The sequence below is a fragment of the Arvicola amphibius genome, chromosome 7 (genome assembly GCF_903992535.2).
Source record: "Arvicola amphibius chromosome 7, mArvAmp1.2, whole genome shotgun sequence".
NCBI classification, from domain to species: domain Eukaryota; kingdom Metazoa; phylum Chordata; class Mammalia; order Rodentia; family Cricetidae; genus Arvicola; species Arvicola amphibius.
Genome location: NC_052053.1, coordinates 475,036 through 491,443, shown reverse-complemented (window position 1 = coordinate 491,443; position 16,408 = coordinate 475,036). Strand labels below are relative to the sequence as shown.

Genomic DNA, 16,408 nt, shown 5'->3' with positions numbered 1-16,408 from the left:
ATAAAGGCAGACCTGACTTCTCAATGGAAACTCTAAAAACCACAAGGGTCTGAGCAGGTTTGCTGCATATTATGAGATCTCAAATTCTCCCACAGACTACTATAGATAGCATAAATTCAGTTACCATATATGGGAAAACTAAGACATTCCATAATGAAAAATTAAGCCATATTTATCTTCAAATATACCAGTATATGATGTGTTAGAAGAAAAACTCCAATCTAAAGAGGTTACCTACAACCATAAGAACACAGGGAATAAATAATCTCAAAAAAGCACACACACACCACCACCACCACAACCACTGCCAATAACAACAACAAACTAAAGGAAACAACAATCAATATCATGACTAGATAGTGATATCAATTCTCCACTAAAAAGAAACAAACTAACAGTGGATGGGAAGTAGGATACATCATTCTTCTGTGTTCAAGAAACACACCTCAGCATCAAGAATAGTCATTGTCTTTTTAAAAGCTTGCAAAAAATAATCCAAGTAGATGAACCTAAAAAGCAAGCTGAGTACCCATTTTATTATACGGCCAAAGAAGACATCAAACTAAACTATAGGCAAAGAAACTGCATACCTATCAGAGAAAAATTCTACCAAAATATCATTTCATTCTTAGTACCTTTCCCTTCAAGCAAAAAAAGGTCACCCACGTTTGTAAAACACAAATAAAAAACAAAACAAATCACTACAGCTTCAGCTTTATCCACATATTGACGCACATACCCTGATAATGGAACACTTCCATGTCAGGCTATCCAGAAAATAACTAAAAAATAAAATTCTAGAACTAACTAATGTTATAACCCAAATGGGCCTAAAAGATATTTACAGAACTTTTTTCTCAAACACAAAAGAATATACCTTCTTACCTGCATACCATTGAACTTTCTCTGTAATTAATCCCATACTTGAACACAGAACAAGTCTGAACAATTAAATCCAAATTGAAATAGCTCCCTGCATTCTAACAGTCAACCATGATTACAGCTATATATGAACAAGAGAAAACTTATAGACTCATTGAAACTGAAATCTGTAATAAGTGAAAAGTCTGGTCTGTAAACTTTCCAGAATTTAGTGAAAATGAATACAATACACACCCAAAAATATAGGTCACATGATAATCGTTCTAACTGGAAAGTTCATAAAATGAACCATCATTATTAAATAGTTGAAGAGAAGTCAAACTAGGAATTTAATAGCACTTCTGGAAGCTTTAGAAGAAAAAGAAGAAACCACACTCAAAATGAGTAGAGGGCAAGAGATAACCAAATTCAGAACTATGATCAATTAATAAGAAACAAAGTGAATATTAAGAAACAATGAAATAAAAAGTTTATTCTTTGATAAAATCAACAATAAACAAGCCCTTATCCAAATTATCAAAAGACAAAGAAACAATATTCAAATTAATAAAATCAGAAATGAAAAGATATATATATATAATAACAGACACCAAGTAATTCCAGAGAATCATAAGGACATATTTTAAATATTTGTATTTCATCAAATTAGAAAATATAAAATGAATGGATAATTGTCTCACTTATTTAACTTAAGTCAAGATCAGGTATGCAATTTAAACAACAGATAATAAGATAGTATACATCAGTGACCCTATAATTTCCACTTGGGAACACCTCCAGAAGATGAACACTTTTATTTAGCAAAGTAGCTGAATAAAAAATTAACTCACAAAAATTTGTAGCCCTCCTATATATAATGACAAATGGACAGAGAGAGAAACAATAACTTTCACAGTAGCCTAAAAAAATATAAAAAAAAAAATCTTGTGGTATCTCTAACCAAGCAAGTATAAGAATTTTATGATAAATTTTACTATGTTAAAGTTAAAAACTTTTTATTTAAACAGAAAAGAGGAGGCAATGTGGGAGTCCCCTCTGTATGTTGTGATTACCATTAATGAATAAAGAAACTGCTTTGAACCTACAGCAGGGCAGAACTTTGGTAGGCAGGGAAAGAAACTGAATGTTGTTAGAAAGAAGGACGGAGTCAGAGAGAAGTCATGTAGCCCTGCTGGAGATGGATGCCGGAACATTATCTGGTAAATCCCAGCCATGTGGTGATGCACAGATTAATAGAAATGGGTTATATTAATATGTAAGAGTTAGCAATAAGAAGCTAGAGCTAATGAGCCAAGAAGTGATTTAATTAATACAGTTTTTGTGTGATTATTTTTGGGGTCTGGGCAGCTGGGAAACAAACAAGCAGCCAAACAGCCTCCTTAAACAGTGAAAGTTATTTTCTCCTAGTAGTAGTGGTAAAAGAAGTTCATAACTTTCTTTTTTTTTTTGAATTTGTGGTATTGTCTTTGCTGTTAGCTTTAACCGAAACATATCAACATGTTTGTTTTCAGGAATTTTTCTTAAGCTGAGTATATATGGAAGTAACATAAAAACAGAAAGCTCACGTAAACTTGAATATGAAAGCAAGATAATACACAATATATTTGTTATTTTATATATTTATTTGGACTTGTAGTATATGTTACTCATTACTACACACGTGCAACTAAATCTGGCATATAATGTGACTGTTCAAAATATTAGTAAATAAATAATATCAAGGGAGAATGCACTTTTTCAAATACACTTTAACTGAGAGTAAGAAGCAAACAACATATTTAAGCATGAAGCCTATAGGAGGACATAGAATTGTGTGGGAGACTTCTCTTGTATGAAAGGGATATGAAAGAGTTAGAAGGGAGAGTATGTGAGTAGATATCATCAAAAATAATTGCATTTATTTATGATATTTTCAAATAAATAAATAAAAATAATTGACATACAACAAAAACAAAAAAAATGTAGTTTCTCTATATTCATTATGGGTTTCCCTATACAGTCTAAACAGTGACAACTTTGGGCTTTTCAAGCATAGATGGGAACATACACATGTTTTTCTGCTTCCTTTCTCTCTCATACACACAAGCAAACAGGTTTATATGTGGGCACGGATTGGTGTATACTTATACCCACAAACATCACACACACACACACACACACACACACACACACAATCACACATAAATGGACATAGGCTGTATAGTATTCTTCCTTCTCTCCTCTGTCTCTGTCTGTCCATCAGTCCCCCATCTCTGTCTCTCTCTAAAACACACACACACACACACACACACACACACCTATGAATGGCCTAGATTACTGATGATGAGTGGGGACGATAGGGATTTGTCTATGCAAAGAAAAAAAGTTGTGAAAAGCAAACCAGAGTTATTGCCTAATGAAAGGTTTGTTGAAGGTAAACTGGTACTCAGGGAAAGCTTATCCCCAGGGCAAATGTCAGTATTCATATTTAAGAAGCATTGGTGTTCAAAGTAAGCAAACTACACCTTGAAGAACTGGTGTGACTTCCTGAAATAAAACTGTTAAGAGGCTATAAATCACCTACAGGTACTTAGGCACTTCATGCAAATATCCAAAGGTAAGGCAATATTGTTGCTTGCTGATAACTTAAGGATAGCTATAAATTAATAAAAGAGAAAAATAAATTGTTGTGTGCACTTTAGTTAAAACGCATGACTTATTTGTACTAATCACAGACTTTTCCGCTTTATTGCTTATAATATCAATATATAATAGATGTTTCAAGTAATGAAAACTTCCATCATAAATGGAAATGAGACAAATTTGAAAACAGGTACTAATGGATTATAAAATAGGAGAGACTGCTTGAACCCAAATTCACCAATCTCATAATCAAAAACTTCACTATATTGATCTGGGAGCTATGAACTCTAGGCAGTTATGAAAAGATAAAGAGCAATCTTGTTACTCAAAGAGGAAATAAACATGAAGAAGTGTAAATGGGTCATAAAACAGTGCTGACTTCTTTGCATCAGATGGTGGAAATATAACATAAGAATTCCTGTTTACTTTTGCTTTTAAGGCTTCTTTTCATGTTTGGTCACTTGAAGACTCTTAGCACATACTACATTTGCTCTTTTACAAAGCTCTACCTTAAAAGATATTATAATGTGAGAATAGAGAGTAAAAATTGTACTTGAAAATAAGGAAACATTGTTAAATGAAACCCTTACAAAGAACCTGAAAAAGAATAGGAAACTGCTATAAATGAAGTGTACTTATTTGTTGGGAGCAGTGAGACCCCAGATTTTGAATTTCTTGTAATCCCCTGATCTGAGGGCCTACAGCTGCTCTGAGCACGAGACCTTCAGGAGTTCCTGATGGCAGGAGAGTGGTTTCTGGTGGGTTTGGCTGGGGCGTGGCTATCTCTATATAATCTGCCCCTGAACACAATAAAGGGGGCATTCTTGGGGAATTCAAGGATGATCCGTGTCTCTGTCTCTCTGTCTGTCTGTGTTTGTGTATTTTAACCTCCTGCCCCTTGCCCGAATCTCGCGAACTGGGTGCCAGCGCACAAAACGCAGACACGGGAGCGCAATGCGTGACACTTATTAACAAGAATAGTTCTAATTATTAAAATAAAATTCAAAGAAGGTGTTCAAAGGATATAATAAAACTGAGAATAAAATAACACCAATGAAAACACACCCATTTCCAATCTTGATAACAAAAAGTAAAATGTTGACAGAGCAATGAGAGACAAATAAAAGCAAGGATGCTTTATGAATCCTCAAAAAATTACATTATTTTATATTTGCCTAAAATTACGTACAAAGACTATGTACGGTTATATACAAATATGTATAGTCTTCATTAATTATTTTATCAACTCTTTCTTTTCAAGCTTCTATCTCTTTTTTCCTTGACCAGCACAGATTTAGGTAGGCTCTCACTTTTACTTCAAATATGTATCTGTTTCCTAGTAATATATATGTATATATACGTTGTTTCACTTGAGCTGACAATGTCCCCCACAAAAGACATATACTAATAAAATGTCTTTGAAATGATAATGGCCACTACTCAATATCTTTGTGTCAGTACAGTCAAATTTAATAAAGCAGAACAGATCTGATTATTTCAATTAAATTATAGTTTTAACTATTTCATTTGTTGGCTTTATAATTTCAACTCTCATTTGAAGCACTCTAAACTAATGATTATTATTAGTAATCAAACAAAGTAACAGGTCAATGTAATGTCAGGTATGAATTAATTGCCACCTATGATTTATTGTCTGCAGATGAACAGAAGTTTACAACAGAAAAGTCAAATGCCTCTTCTCTGATCGAATTTGTCCTACTTGGGTTTTCTGATGTTCCCCATCTCCAGTGGATTCTGTTTGGGATATTTTTGCTCATGTATTTGACTATTCTGATGTGCAACAGCACTATAATGCTAATAACAAGAATTGACTCTGCTCTGCAGACCCCTATGTATTTTTTCCTCAGCAATTTTTCTTTTGTAGAAATCTGTTATGTAACAGTCACCATCCCCAGGATGCTCATGGACCTTTGCACTCTAAAAGGAAATATCTCTGTATTTGCCTGTGCCACACAAATGTGCTTCATTCTGATGCTGGGAGGCACAGAGTGTCTCCTCTTGACAGCCATGGCCTATGACCGCTATGTGGCCATTTGCAACCCTCTGCACTATTCCCTAGTCATGAACCACAGGATCTGTACACAGTTGGTTGCTGCCTCCTGGATTAGTGTCATTCCAGTTGTGATTGGACAAACTTACCAGATATTCTCACTACCCTTCTGCGGATCTAACAGAATTAATCATTTCATCTGTGACATCCCACCTGTCCTCAAGCTTGCTTGTGGAGACACATTTGTGAATGAGATAGCAGTGTACATTGTTGCAATGGTGTTTGTCATGGTTCCCTTTGGGCTGATCCTTGTTTCCTATTGCAAAATTATCTTCAGCATTCTGAAATTGTCCTCAGCCAAAGGAAGGGCCAAAGCCTTCTCCACCTGCTCCTCTCACCTGACAGTTGTAGTCCTGTTCTATGGAACTGCGGGCATCACGTACTTACAACCCAAGCCAACGCAATCAGAAAGAATTGGAAAACTGTTGTCTCTTTTCTATACCATTTTAATCCCAACTCTGAACCCCATTATATACACTCTGAGGAACAAGGACATTATGATGGCTTTGAGAAAACTACTCAGTAAGTTACTAGCATGAGACAAAGGCTTGTAAGTACATATGTATTCATTATTTATACTAACAAAAATGTATTTTTATTCTGATGTTTTTAATACTATTAAATTTTTGTTAAACACCCTAATATTGTCATGCAATCTTAATTTCATACTTGATTACAGGGCTGCCATCTTTTCAGATTACAGAATGGTCAGCAGCGCCTGTCTATTATCAACACCTTTTTTTATAATGTTAGCTAAATACTCCGATCAGATTGCCTGAGCAGCACTTTGGAAGATTGGGATCTGTGAGTAGAGGCATTCTGAGATGAATTTAGTTTGCCTTTTATATGCTTTTTTTCTTTGATTCTCTTTTTAGTTTTTTCTTTCTTTTTTTGTACACTGACTTATTGAAAGTAGATAATGTAGTGGGAGTGTAAAAGTCAGGCATGGGTGCAGGAGTAGCTCAACGGAAACTAATTCTCACTAATGACTTGTGTGTTATTTATATATTTCAGGTAGTAGGTCATTTTCTTTAATCATTTATTCACTAATCACATGGCCTCTTTTCAATAGATAATCCTGATGTAAGGCCATACAGAGAGCCTTGATTGTACTGAGATACAAAATAAAACCAAAAGTCATGATTCTGAGAAAAGAAGAGATAGAGAGGAGGCAGGATTGATAGGACAGAGAGAGAGAGAGAGAGAGACAGAGAGAGAGAGACAGAGAGAGAGAGACAGAGAGAAAATACAGAGCTCATTGTACACATGATCTGTTTCTAGAATCATTATACACAAAATGTAACCTAAACTAATCACATGCATGTATAAAATTGATGAAGAAATATCTCGACAGAAAACAACTGAAAATGTGTTAAATCTTAATTACATCTTGTATAAAAATTGAAGCAATATCTCTCTTCCTCCTTGGTTGTAACATTAGTAGAAGGTGTGGCTACTGAAGGAACATAAATTTTGAAGCAATCTTGGCATTTTTTCACTATAGTCATACCATACATGTGCAAAAGTAAGAATAAAAGTATGAAAATATGTTTAGTAAACATTAGCAGAAAAATTCTACAAATTTCTTAGAAAAAGAGCTATTTAAGCTGAGGTAACTCTTATTTAAAAATTATTATTTTTATTTTTTTTCTTATTTAAAAATTATAGATCAATATTCCTGTTTCTGAAAGATAAAACTATATCCTTATTGAAAGTGTAATTATTTTCTAGAAATGTGAGGTTTTATTTATATGTACAAATATCTTTAGGGGTTGAGGAGATGGTTCAGTGTTTAAGGGCATTTGTTGCTCTTGCAGAGGACACAGAAAACACAGGGAGCCCTTAAAGATCTTTTACTCTAGAAAGAGTGGATCTGATGCCCTATTCTTGTTTCTGGAGCCATCAGGTATGCACATGGTACACAGACATAAAATTGGAAAGTACTCTATAAACATTTGTCCTTATACCCACGGACAATTGTAGACTTCAATGTTCAAGGAAACACCTCATTGAAACAGTTGAAGACTGCTACAAGAAAACACAACTAATCAAAATGCAGATTTGTGTAGCCCAGTCTCAATGGATACATCTACAAATCATGTAAATATTTAATGCTCATGGAATACTGAGCAAGAGGTGGTAAAAAGATTGTAAAAGCCAGACAATTAGAGAGTTTGCTATAAGATTCTTTATCCTAGTCACATCAGAAGGGATATTCATAGAGCCTCACAAACATCACTTGCCAAAATGAGCTGAAATTAATACCAAGGAACATGCTAAAGTTGACAGGGAAAAGCTCATGTGGTGTCACTATGACACTAGTAGCTGAGAAAAGCTTAGAGAGGAGAGGTAGTAATTTCCAGGAAAGAGCATACCAGTTGTGTGTCAAGTGCCAAACAGACAACGCTGAAAACATGTACCAGCAACATTATACATACTAAGCAGCACATATTTAGGAATACATACATACATACATACATACATATGTGTGTGTGTACAAAGATAAGCGCATATACATATATGAATGCAATAAAAATTAGTGGTAAAGAAGCCATGAATTAGGAGCATCAAGAGTTTTATGGGAGGTTTTGAAGGGATAGTGAGCAGCATTGAAATTTTAATCTCAAAATTTAAATTAAAACTACAAAACAAAGTAATAAAGAGTTCAAAATATTATGACACAGACATAGGCTATGACTTGGTCACTAAAGTGTTTAATGTATAAGCATGGAAATTTCATTTTGTATCCTGGAGATAGCTTCTTTAATCCTGATATATTGGCACAAGCTTGTTTTTTAAAGCTGAGGAGCTGGAATCTTGAAAGTTGCTGGACTTGCTAACCCAGTAGTATGTCTTAATTACTGCATACAAGTATCAGTAGAAGATCATGTCTCAAAAAGCAAAGGACCTCTGCTCCCACCTAGGTGAAAACATTCATCTGCATATACACCAGAATCTCTGCATTTCAAATAAAATAACACAAGAAAACATTTAAAATATGTGATCATAGAAATATGATCAGAAAATAAAAATAAATGGAAGCAGTTTTATTTGAAGGTTATGGAAGCCAAAATTAAAGTGCCTATTTATAACCATTTGATTATATACAAATTTAAGCTGAATTTATATTGCTTTAGTATTCTTAGATTTTTATCAGATATTAACTCATAAACATTCCCGAGTTTTATAAGCATAATTCACAATGTTGGTAATTGGGTGAAGATACAAATATTATACATTAATTAAACAGGTATAGTTAGTACAATTTAGAAATACAAGGGAAAAAATAAGTAATACAGGATAAATGGTTGTGCTTAATAAAAACAAAGAGCAAAAAGAAAAAAAACACAACAAAGAAAAGCAAAGAGATATAAATAGCATTTCAAAACAATACTTATTCTTTTCTAATTCTGTTGCATTTTTAAACTCATATATTTCATGAGAATTGTCTGTGAGATCACACTAATAATGATTAGAAATAACATCATCATTTATTTAGCTAATGTAAACTAATTTCTCCAGACTCTTAAGTTTTACTCTTCTCTTTTTTACTTGTTTTGCTTTTGTTGTTTTATTATTCTCATTTTTATTCAAATGGTAGTAAACTCTAGAATTGAAAAATATGTCTCATTCTTTTCTCTGACTATGACACAAATAGGTTTTTTTAATCAATGTTGGGCACAGAGTATGTCTTTTGACAGTGACAGCTGAATTCTGTATAGGAATTGTAATGTTATTTAGCTGGAAGTGTTCCCTCAAATAAATCTCAGAATATCACAGACCCTAAATATGATAGAAAAGGAAATGTGTATGGAGGCTTGAAATAACTGGTAGAGGAAAAATTTTCTGAACAAGACACCAATAGCATAGGTATTGCAAAGACCATCTTTCAGAAGTGGTAGGCTAGAGAATAGGAGGAAATTTTACGAAATACACATCCAGAAAGGGTAAGTATAGAAAAATTTTATTAATAATTAAAAAAATACTACATTCAGAAAAACAGTAGCCCAATTAAAAATGAGGTTCGGATTTATGCAGAAAGTTCTCAAATGATGAAACACAAATGTCTGAGAAATACTTAAGGAAATCTTCAACTAATGATATTTATTGCTGATTACACACACTGATTGTAAGGTCTTATTGATAAAGACAACTGCCGTGCACCGCGGCCCGGGTCTGCGCTCTGTGCGCTAGAGCCCAGTTCGAGAGCTTCCGGAAAGGGGCTGGAGGTTGAGAATACACAAGCAAAGACAGACTGACATGCAGACCTTTAAACACTGATACCAAAATCCCCTCTTATTAGCACCATGTAGGCTTAAATACACTGCAGTCAATGGCCAACAGGTGAAAATCCCATCCTCTGACTTCTAAGCTAGGCACAGCTTCGAGTAACTTCAATTAGAAGGTTCTAGAGGGAAGAGCAGCTGAACGCCAGGACTCATTAGTCTTAACAGACAACATTTATATCATGAACACGAAGAAGTTTAAGCTGGTGCGTAAATGGAAGCTTCTCCATTCTTACTAACGTTCATGGTATGGGAAGACACACTATTAGAGAAGATAACCATGGTTGTATCTACAAAACCACTGATCTACAATGATGACCAGCAAGTCATTCTGATGCAATAGTGACTCAAATGTCAGAGTACAAACCACTCTAGGTTGGGTTTAGAACTCACCCAATCAGTTGGACCCATGGTTGACACAGCTAAGGTTAACAAAAGCCTGCGAGTAGATAAACCATGGGACTAGGAGAAAACTGAATATATTTTGACTCTGGTAATGGAACATAGAAATAAAATGACCCCTTATGACATTCTGCTATACAAATCAACTGGTCCCTTGCTCACGCATCTTCTGAGAAGCTTCCTCTCACAGTAGATGGTAACTAGCACAGATACCCACAAGTGGACAATGCACAGAAAATACAAAGTGACTTTGTAACATTCAGTCCTAAATTGATGTCTTCAGGAAATCCTTCCTTCCTGGGCTCAGAGAACTACACAGAAGAGGAAAAGAAAATGTTTCTAGAGCACACCATGCAGAACATGTCTGATGAAATATGAATTCACAAATAGTATTGCCTCATGTTCAGGATCTCCAAAATTGTTAAAAGTCACTATTTAATGAACAATATGAAGACGTCACATGTTAGAGACCTAAAACTACACTGAAGATGCTTTTCAAATTATTTTTATTTATTTTTCTTACACCATATTTTAACAATTTTCCTCATTCATGAAGATTATTAAGATGTATAATATTAGGAGCAATTGTTACTCTAAGGCTTGAAGTTTGGAATACACAGATTTTTTTCTTCATGGATTTTTCATTATTGCAGCTTAGCTTACTCCAGGTTCTCATTTCATCCTAAATAAAGATTATTTTGTTTGTTAAAACCGTAACACAGGCTATCCTGTGAATACAGGAGACAGAACCCATTATTGTAGACAGACTGCAGAAAACTACATGCTCTCAGGCTCAGTCTACTATAAACACAGTGTCTTCATAATAGAGAGCATCACAGCTAAAAGTTTTTCCAAATTGGGTAATTATTGTCAGTGTGTCATTGTCTCTCACAGTGTTGCTCAGCAACTGTACATGTCTAGGAAATAAACCACACTGTGTCTTAAATTCCACTGGGGACCCAATTTACATGTTAAAGTAGAGTAAACATTATCTATCAAAAATAAAATAGTCAAAGAAGGAAGCATTAAAGAGATTAATGAACAGAAATTTAGGTATGTGCACAGAGATTTACTGACAGAAATTTAAGTATGTGCACCTATTTCTGGTGGAAGACAGAGCTGCATTTGTTTGAAGAGAACTTTATGATATTCAGAAACAAAATACCACAGCAGAAGATGACAAAGTTTTGATGATACAAGTAGTTCCATTTTAAATAAATTAGACATCGAAAGCATGGTGATAAAAAAATAAAAATTAATCTGCATTAAAAAGGTAAATATGACTTATATATCCATTACTGTTCAGTATTAATATATTCAAAATTTTCACTTAACTTATTTTAGAAAACAAATTTATTTAACTCTTAATATATGATTTAGTAAATAAATATAATTTGTACAGTAATTGTTACAGTAAAAACCGATGTTGAACCACTTCAAATTAGAGAAATATTCAGCTATGATAATTTTGTGAAGCATAGATTATTTTATAGAAAACTTCACATTGAAGGAGCATATTTTAACAATTTAAGAAGGAAGTGGAATATTCCTTTAATCATATTTTAATCAGAGTCTTAGAGTTAAACAACACGTGTAATATATTTGTTATACTAGTGAAATATAAAGATAAATTATTTTTAAAAAATCATGATGAATTTTTGGAAATAAGTATTGTATAATACAGAAGCAATGAGTGTACTTCAAGATCAATGTCATTACTTAAATTAATTACAGATAGTATAGTGTTTATGCATAACAAAATGCACTCTAAATAAACTTTATGGAAATTCTGAACTTTGAATGACATAGAATGTTCTTGAAAATTCATTTAAGTCTTTGAATTTATTCAGACAAGAGAAACTTAAAATAGAAATTCCATGGCATTATTCTTAATACTAAAATATTACATATTAAGCATTTACTAAAAAAAGAATATTATTTGAGAATACCATAGTGAATAAATCTCTCCTCTTCATTTCTTCATCTGGTCAAGAGAAGAAGATACATACGGCCAGAATGTCATTTGAGTAACTATATTTAGTACAACACAATGTTAAATTGAAGAGTGAGTAAATCTAGAAGTATTATGTAGGAATGATTTACATTATTTGTTGCCACTTAAAAACATCATATAGCAGAATTTTACTGCTCTTTTCCACCGATTAATCATCTTTCTTCTTGACAGTGAAAATTTCCTTTAAATAGAGTGCTTTTCATTTCAAAGCTGAAAGGCACAATAAGTATCAGATTTTAATAAAAGAAAAAAATGAGTGAAATAGAAAATTAGTCATGGCCTTTTTTTGAGTGTCATTTATGATTTGTGTGATAAAGTTTACTATAATCATAGAGAAATCTTCATTAAAAGGTTCTTGGGTGAAGTCCTGATATTATAGTCACATGAAGGAGAGGTTAAAGAAAGAAAATAAATGTGGAAACAGATTCATGGATGCATCACCTTCAGAAAGATTTCAAAGGTTTCTTTAAAATTTTGTCAGTGCAGGGAGATAAAACTTATTCCCAGAATTAATGTCAAGCAGAGGGTGAGATTCAAAAAATGTCATTCACTAAATTTTAATTAATCTATTTGGAGTAAATCCATTAGAACACATAGACTTAAGCATAGTATTTGAAAACAAATATTGATAGGATTTGTAGAAACCTGTGTACTTTGACTACCTCAAGATTTTTACCTATATTTATAGGTGTAATTCAGAAAATTATGCTAAGTAATTTAAAAATTGCTAGGCCAGTGGATAGCTTAATAAATTCTGATCTAATGATACCACATTTATATATCTTACACATTAGAAGAAAATATAAAAACAATTCAACTATACCTCATTTTGTAGGAATCAGTCCAATATTGATGATTATGTTCGTACACTTTTTTGTTCTAGACTAAATCCATTGCATGGTATTGTAGAGATGAAATATCAATAGGTATAAGTGGTAAATCATCTCAGAATGCTGAGGAAGCATTCTCTTCAGGATCGTGAAAGTACAAATTTAGCTATTACAATGAAGGAAGACCAATCTGTCACATATGAAAATATTCAATCTCTATGTGTAAAATTTATGATCCCGAAGAAAAAAAGGTTTGAAAGAGAAGTTTTCAATAAAGCATATAAAAAGCCACCATTTAAATATTTAATAAACAGTGTGATGAAATAACGGAAAAAGTAACACCTTAATATGAAATATGTACAATTTACATAAGTAGAGAAACAAACTGAAGAATCAACTTGTGTTAATAAATGATACTTTATTTTGCAATATTTAGGTCTCACTAATTAAAATGCTCAAAGAAGTATTGTCTCACTGATAACAAAATGAAGAGTTTGAGATGAAACGTAAGCCCGGTGAAGAAAGTTTACTACGGTAAAGCCATAACACACTAGTAAAAGTTATCATGTGCTCTAATTTTCATCTCTCTATTTCTTTAAAATGTGAAGTTAAACAGTGCTTATCTGAATAGCTGGTTTGTAGAGAACTGTGACGTTGTGATGGTGTACAGAGTCCTGAGTGTTTAACATGACAGCCAGTGTCTTTGCTCCATATGACCCCAGACCCTACCTGTGTCTCCTCCACATAGTGCCCTGTCTGTCCTCCATTGCACTTCTACCAGCATCCTCATAAGACATGTGTTACTAAGTATGATTAAATGAATGAAATCTTCTATAACCCCTACTTAATATATTCAGAAAGACATTTCTTTTAACCATGATATCCCAAATGCTTAACTAATTATTGATAAATTTTTGTCATTTGGATGTGAAAATGAGGTAAATATGTAGAAATTCAATTATAAGATGAAAGAAACCCTTGAACTAAAAAAATAAAATATGCTGCAGTGCTGAAACTATCTAAAAATGAGTACTTTTAAAGCTTTAATTATACAATAATTATAAAAATGTTAAAGAAATGAACTATAGATATGCATTATTAAAACATATTTTGCTAAGTCATTTACATATACAAGTTTACATTTTTCCACCATTTTCTTTTTTAATTGAAATTAATTTTTCCATACAAGATATTCTAATTATGGTTTCCTCTCTCTGAACCCATCCCAACAAAATCCATATTTTTCTCCCATTAGAAAACAACAGACATTTAGAAAATAATATGAAAATAAAATATGTTGAAAAGCATAACCAAATCAATCAAAACAAATAAGAAAACAGAAGGTAACAAGCAAATGAAATAAAAGAAAAAAAACCCAAACAAATATCCCAGGGACTCATGTATTCATACATTAAAATCCCTGCAAGTTCAAAACTGGAAATGATAATATGTATGCAAAGGGCTTGTAAGGATTAAAAAAATGCCACGACAACGTATTACGGACAACCTCAAAATGCCATTGTGTTTGTTTGGTGCTGGCCATCCACTGTTGGGAATGGGCCCTGAACTAAAGAGTGGTTTGTATACCAATTAGACTGTACCAGAGAAAATAAATATTTGTTTTGTTAGTGATTATCAATTGGAGATAATTTATGGATAAGGGCAGGACCAAATTTATTTTAAGTTTATAGTAAATGTTTTTCAAGTTATATTACAAAAATATTGATTTAGTTTTCCCAAAAATCTAACAATATTTACATGAAGAAAGAAATAACTGTGCTCTCTTAAATCTTTTTTATTTTATTTCTATTTTATGAGCATAAGTGCTTTGCCAGAATACAAACATTTCAGATTAGCCTGTAACTGGAGATACAGTTGCAAGTTGGATTTCCAGTTGTGAGCTGCCATGTGTGTGCTTGTAATCAAACCAGGGTCTTTTGTAAGAACAGCCAGTGTTTTCAACTGCTGAGCCAATTCTCCAAGCCAGTAGAAGCACTGTCAGATATTTACTGGTGGTATAAAAGACAATCAAAAATGTTGATGTATTTAGTAGAAGAAGCTTCAAGTGAGGTCAAGGTATCTGCTGTGTGGGGTATAGTTTCTGTAGCCTGAGCTGTAGACCTAGGGAGGCTAATATTAAATTTGAAGGTATATTGGGGAATTGTTACCACAATAATACACAAGTTCTTAAATAGCTAAAAGTAAAATTTGTAAGCAGCCATACTTTTACAGTTCACAGAGATTACAGATAATGAAAATTAATCAGGATTACTGGATACTAGGATAGAAACCTCTTATCCTCATTGAAAAGTAAACAACCATGTTGACTGAATCTTCTCCACAGATGAAAAACCAACAGCAACCACAAGGAGGAAATCTGACCAACCTGAAAGAATTTGTTCTTCTGGGATTCTCAGATGTTCCCCATCTCCAGTGGTTTCTGTTTGGATTGCTGGTTGTCATGTATTTCTTTATCCTACTGGGCAACGGCACCATTGTGCTAATCACAAGGCTGGACTCTGCTCTTCAAACCCCCATGTATTTTTTTCTTGGCAACTTTTCCTTCTTAGAGATGTGCTATGTATCAATTACTCTTCCCAGAATGGTCTTCAACCTTGGGACCCAGAGAAGAACCATCTCTTTCATTGCCTGTGCTGCACAAATGTGCTGCACTCTTGTCCTGGGGGCTGCAGAGTGCTTCTTCCTGGCCGTCATGGCCTATGACCGCTATGTGGCCATCTGCAAACCCCTGCACTATGCTCTGATCATGAACCAGAGAGTTTGCTCTCAGCTGGTGACTGGCTCCTGGATCAGTGGAATTCCAGCACAGATAGGACAGACATTACAGATTTTTTCCCTTTCGTTTTGTGGCTCCAACCAAATCAACCACTTCTTCTGTGACATACCCCCAGTACTTCACCTGGCCTGTGGGGACATCTTTGTGAATGAGATGATGGTTTTCCTAGGTGCTGGAATATTTGTGTTAGTTCCATTCCTGTTAATAGTCTTTTCCTACAGTAAAATCATCTCTACAGTGCTGAAGTTGTCATCAGCCACCAGTCAGGCCAAAGCCTTCTCCACCTGTTCATCTCATCTTGCAGTTGTGATGTTATTTTATGGATCAGCAATGGTTACATATTTTAGATCCAATATGAGTCATTCAGGTGGAACTGACAAAGTGCTTTCTCTTTTCTATACTGTTGTGACTCCCATGTTTAATCCCATTATATACAGTCTAAGAAACAAGGATGTCAAAATAGCATTGAGAAAATTCTTATGCAAACACTCTACTAAAATATAA

General features: G+C 33.6%; 2 protein-coding genes across 2 annotated transcripts; both read left to right on the top strand.

The window, feature by feature from the left end:
- The first annotated feature begins 3,204 nt into the window (after positions 1 to 3,204).
- On the top strand, positions 3,205 to 6,114 carry LOC119818787 (olfactory receptor 10AG1-like). Its single transcript, XM_038336563.1, has 2 exons — positions 3,205 to 3,284; positions 5,127 to 6,114. Exons 1-2 carry the CDS (start codon positions 3,205 to 3,207, stop codon positions 6,112 to 6,114), a joined length of 1,068 nt encoding a protein of 355 aa, XP_038192491.1.
- Positions 6,115 to 15,451: 9,337 nt separating this feature from the next.
- LOC119819274 (olfactory receptor 10AG1-like) lies at positions 15,452 to 16,408 on the top strand. The gene has a single exon (XM_038337393.1). It carries the CDS (start codon positions 15,452 to 15,454, stop codon positions 16,406 to 16,408), a length of 957 nt encoding a protein of 318 aa, XP_038193321.1.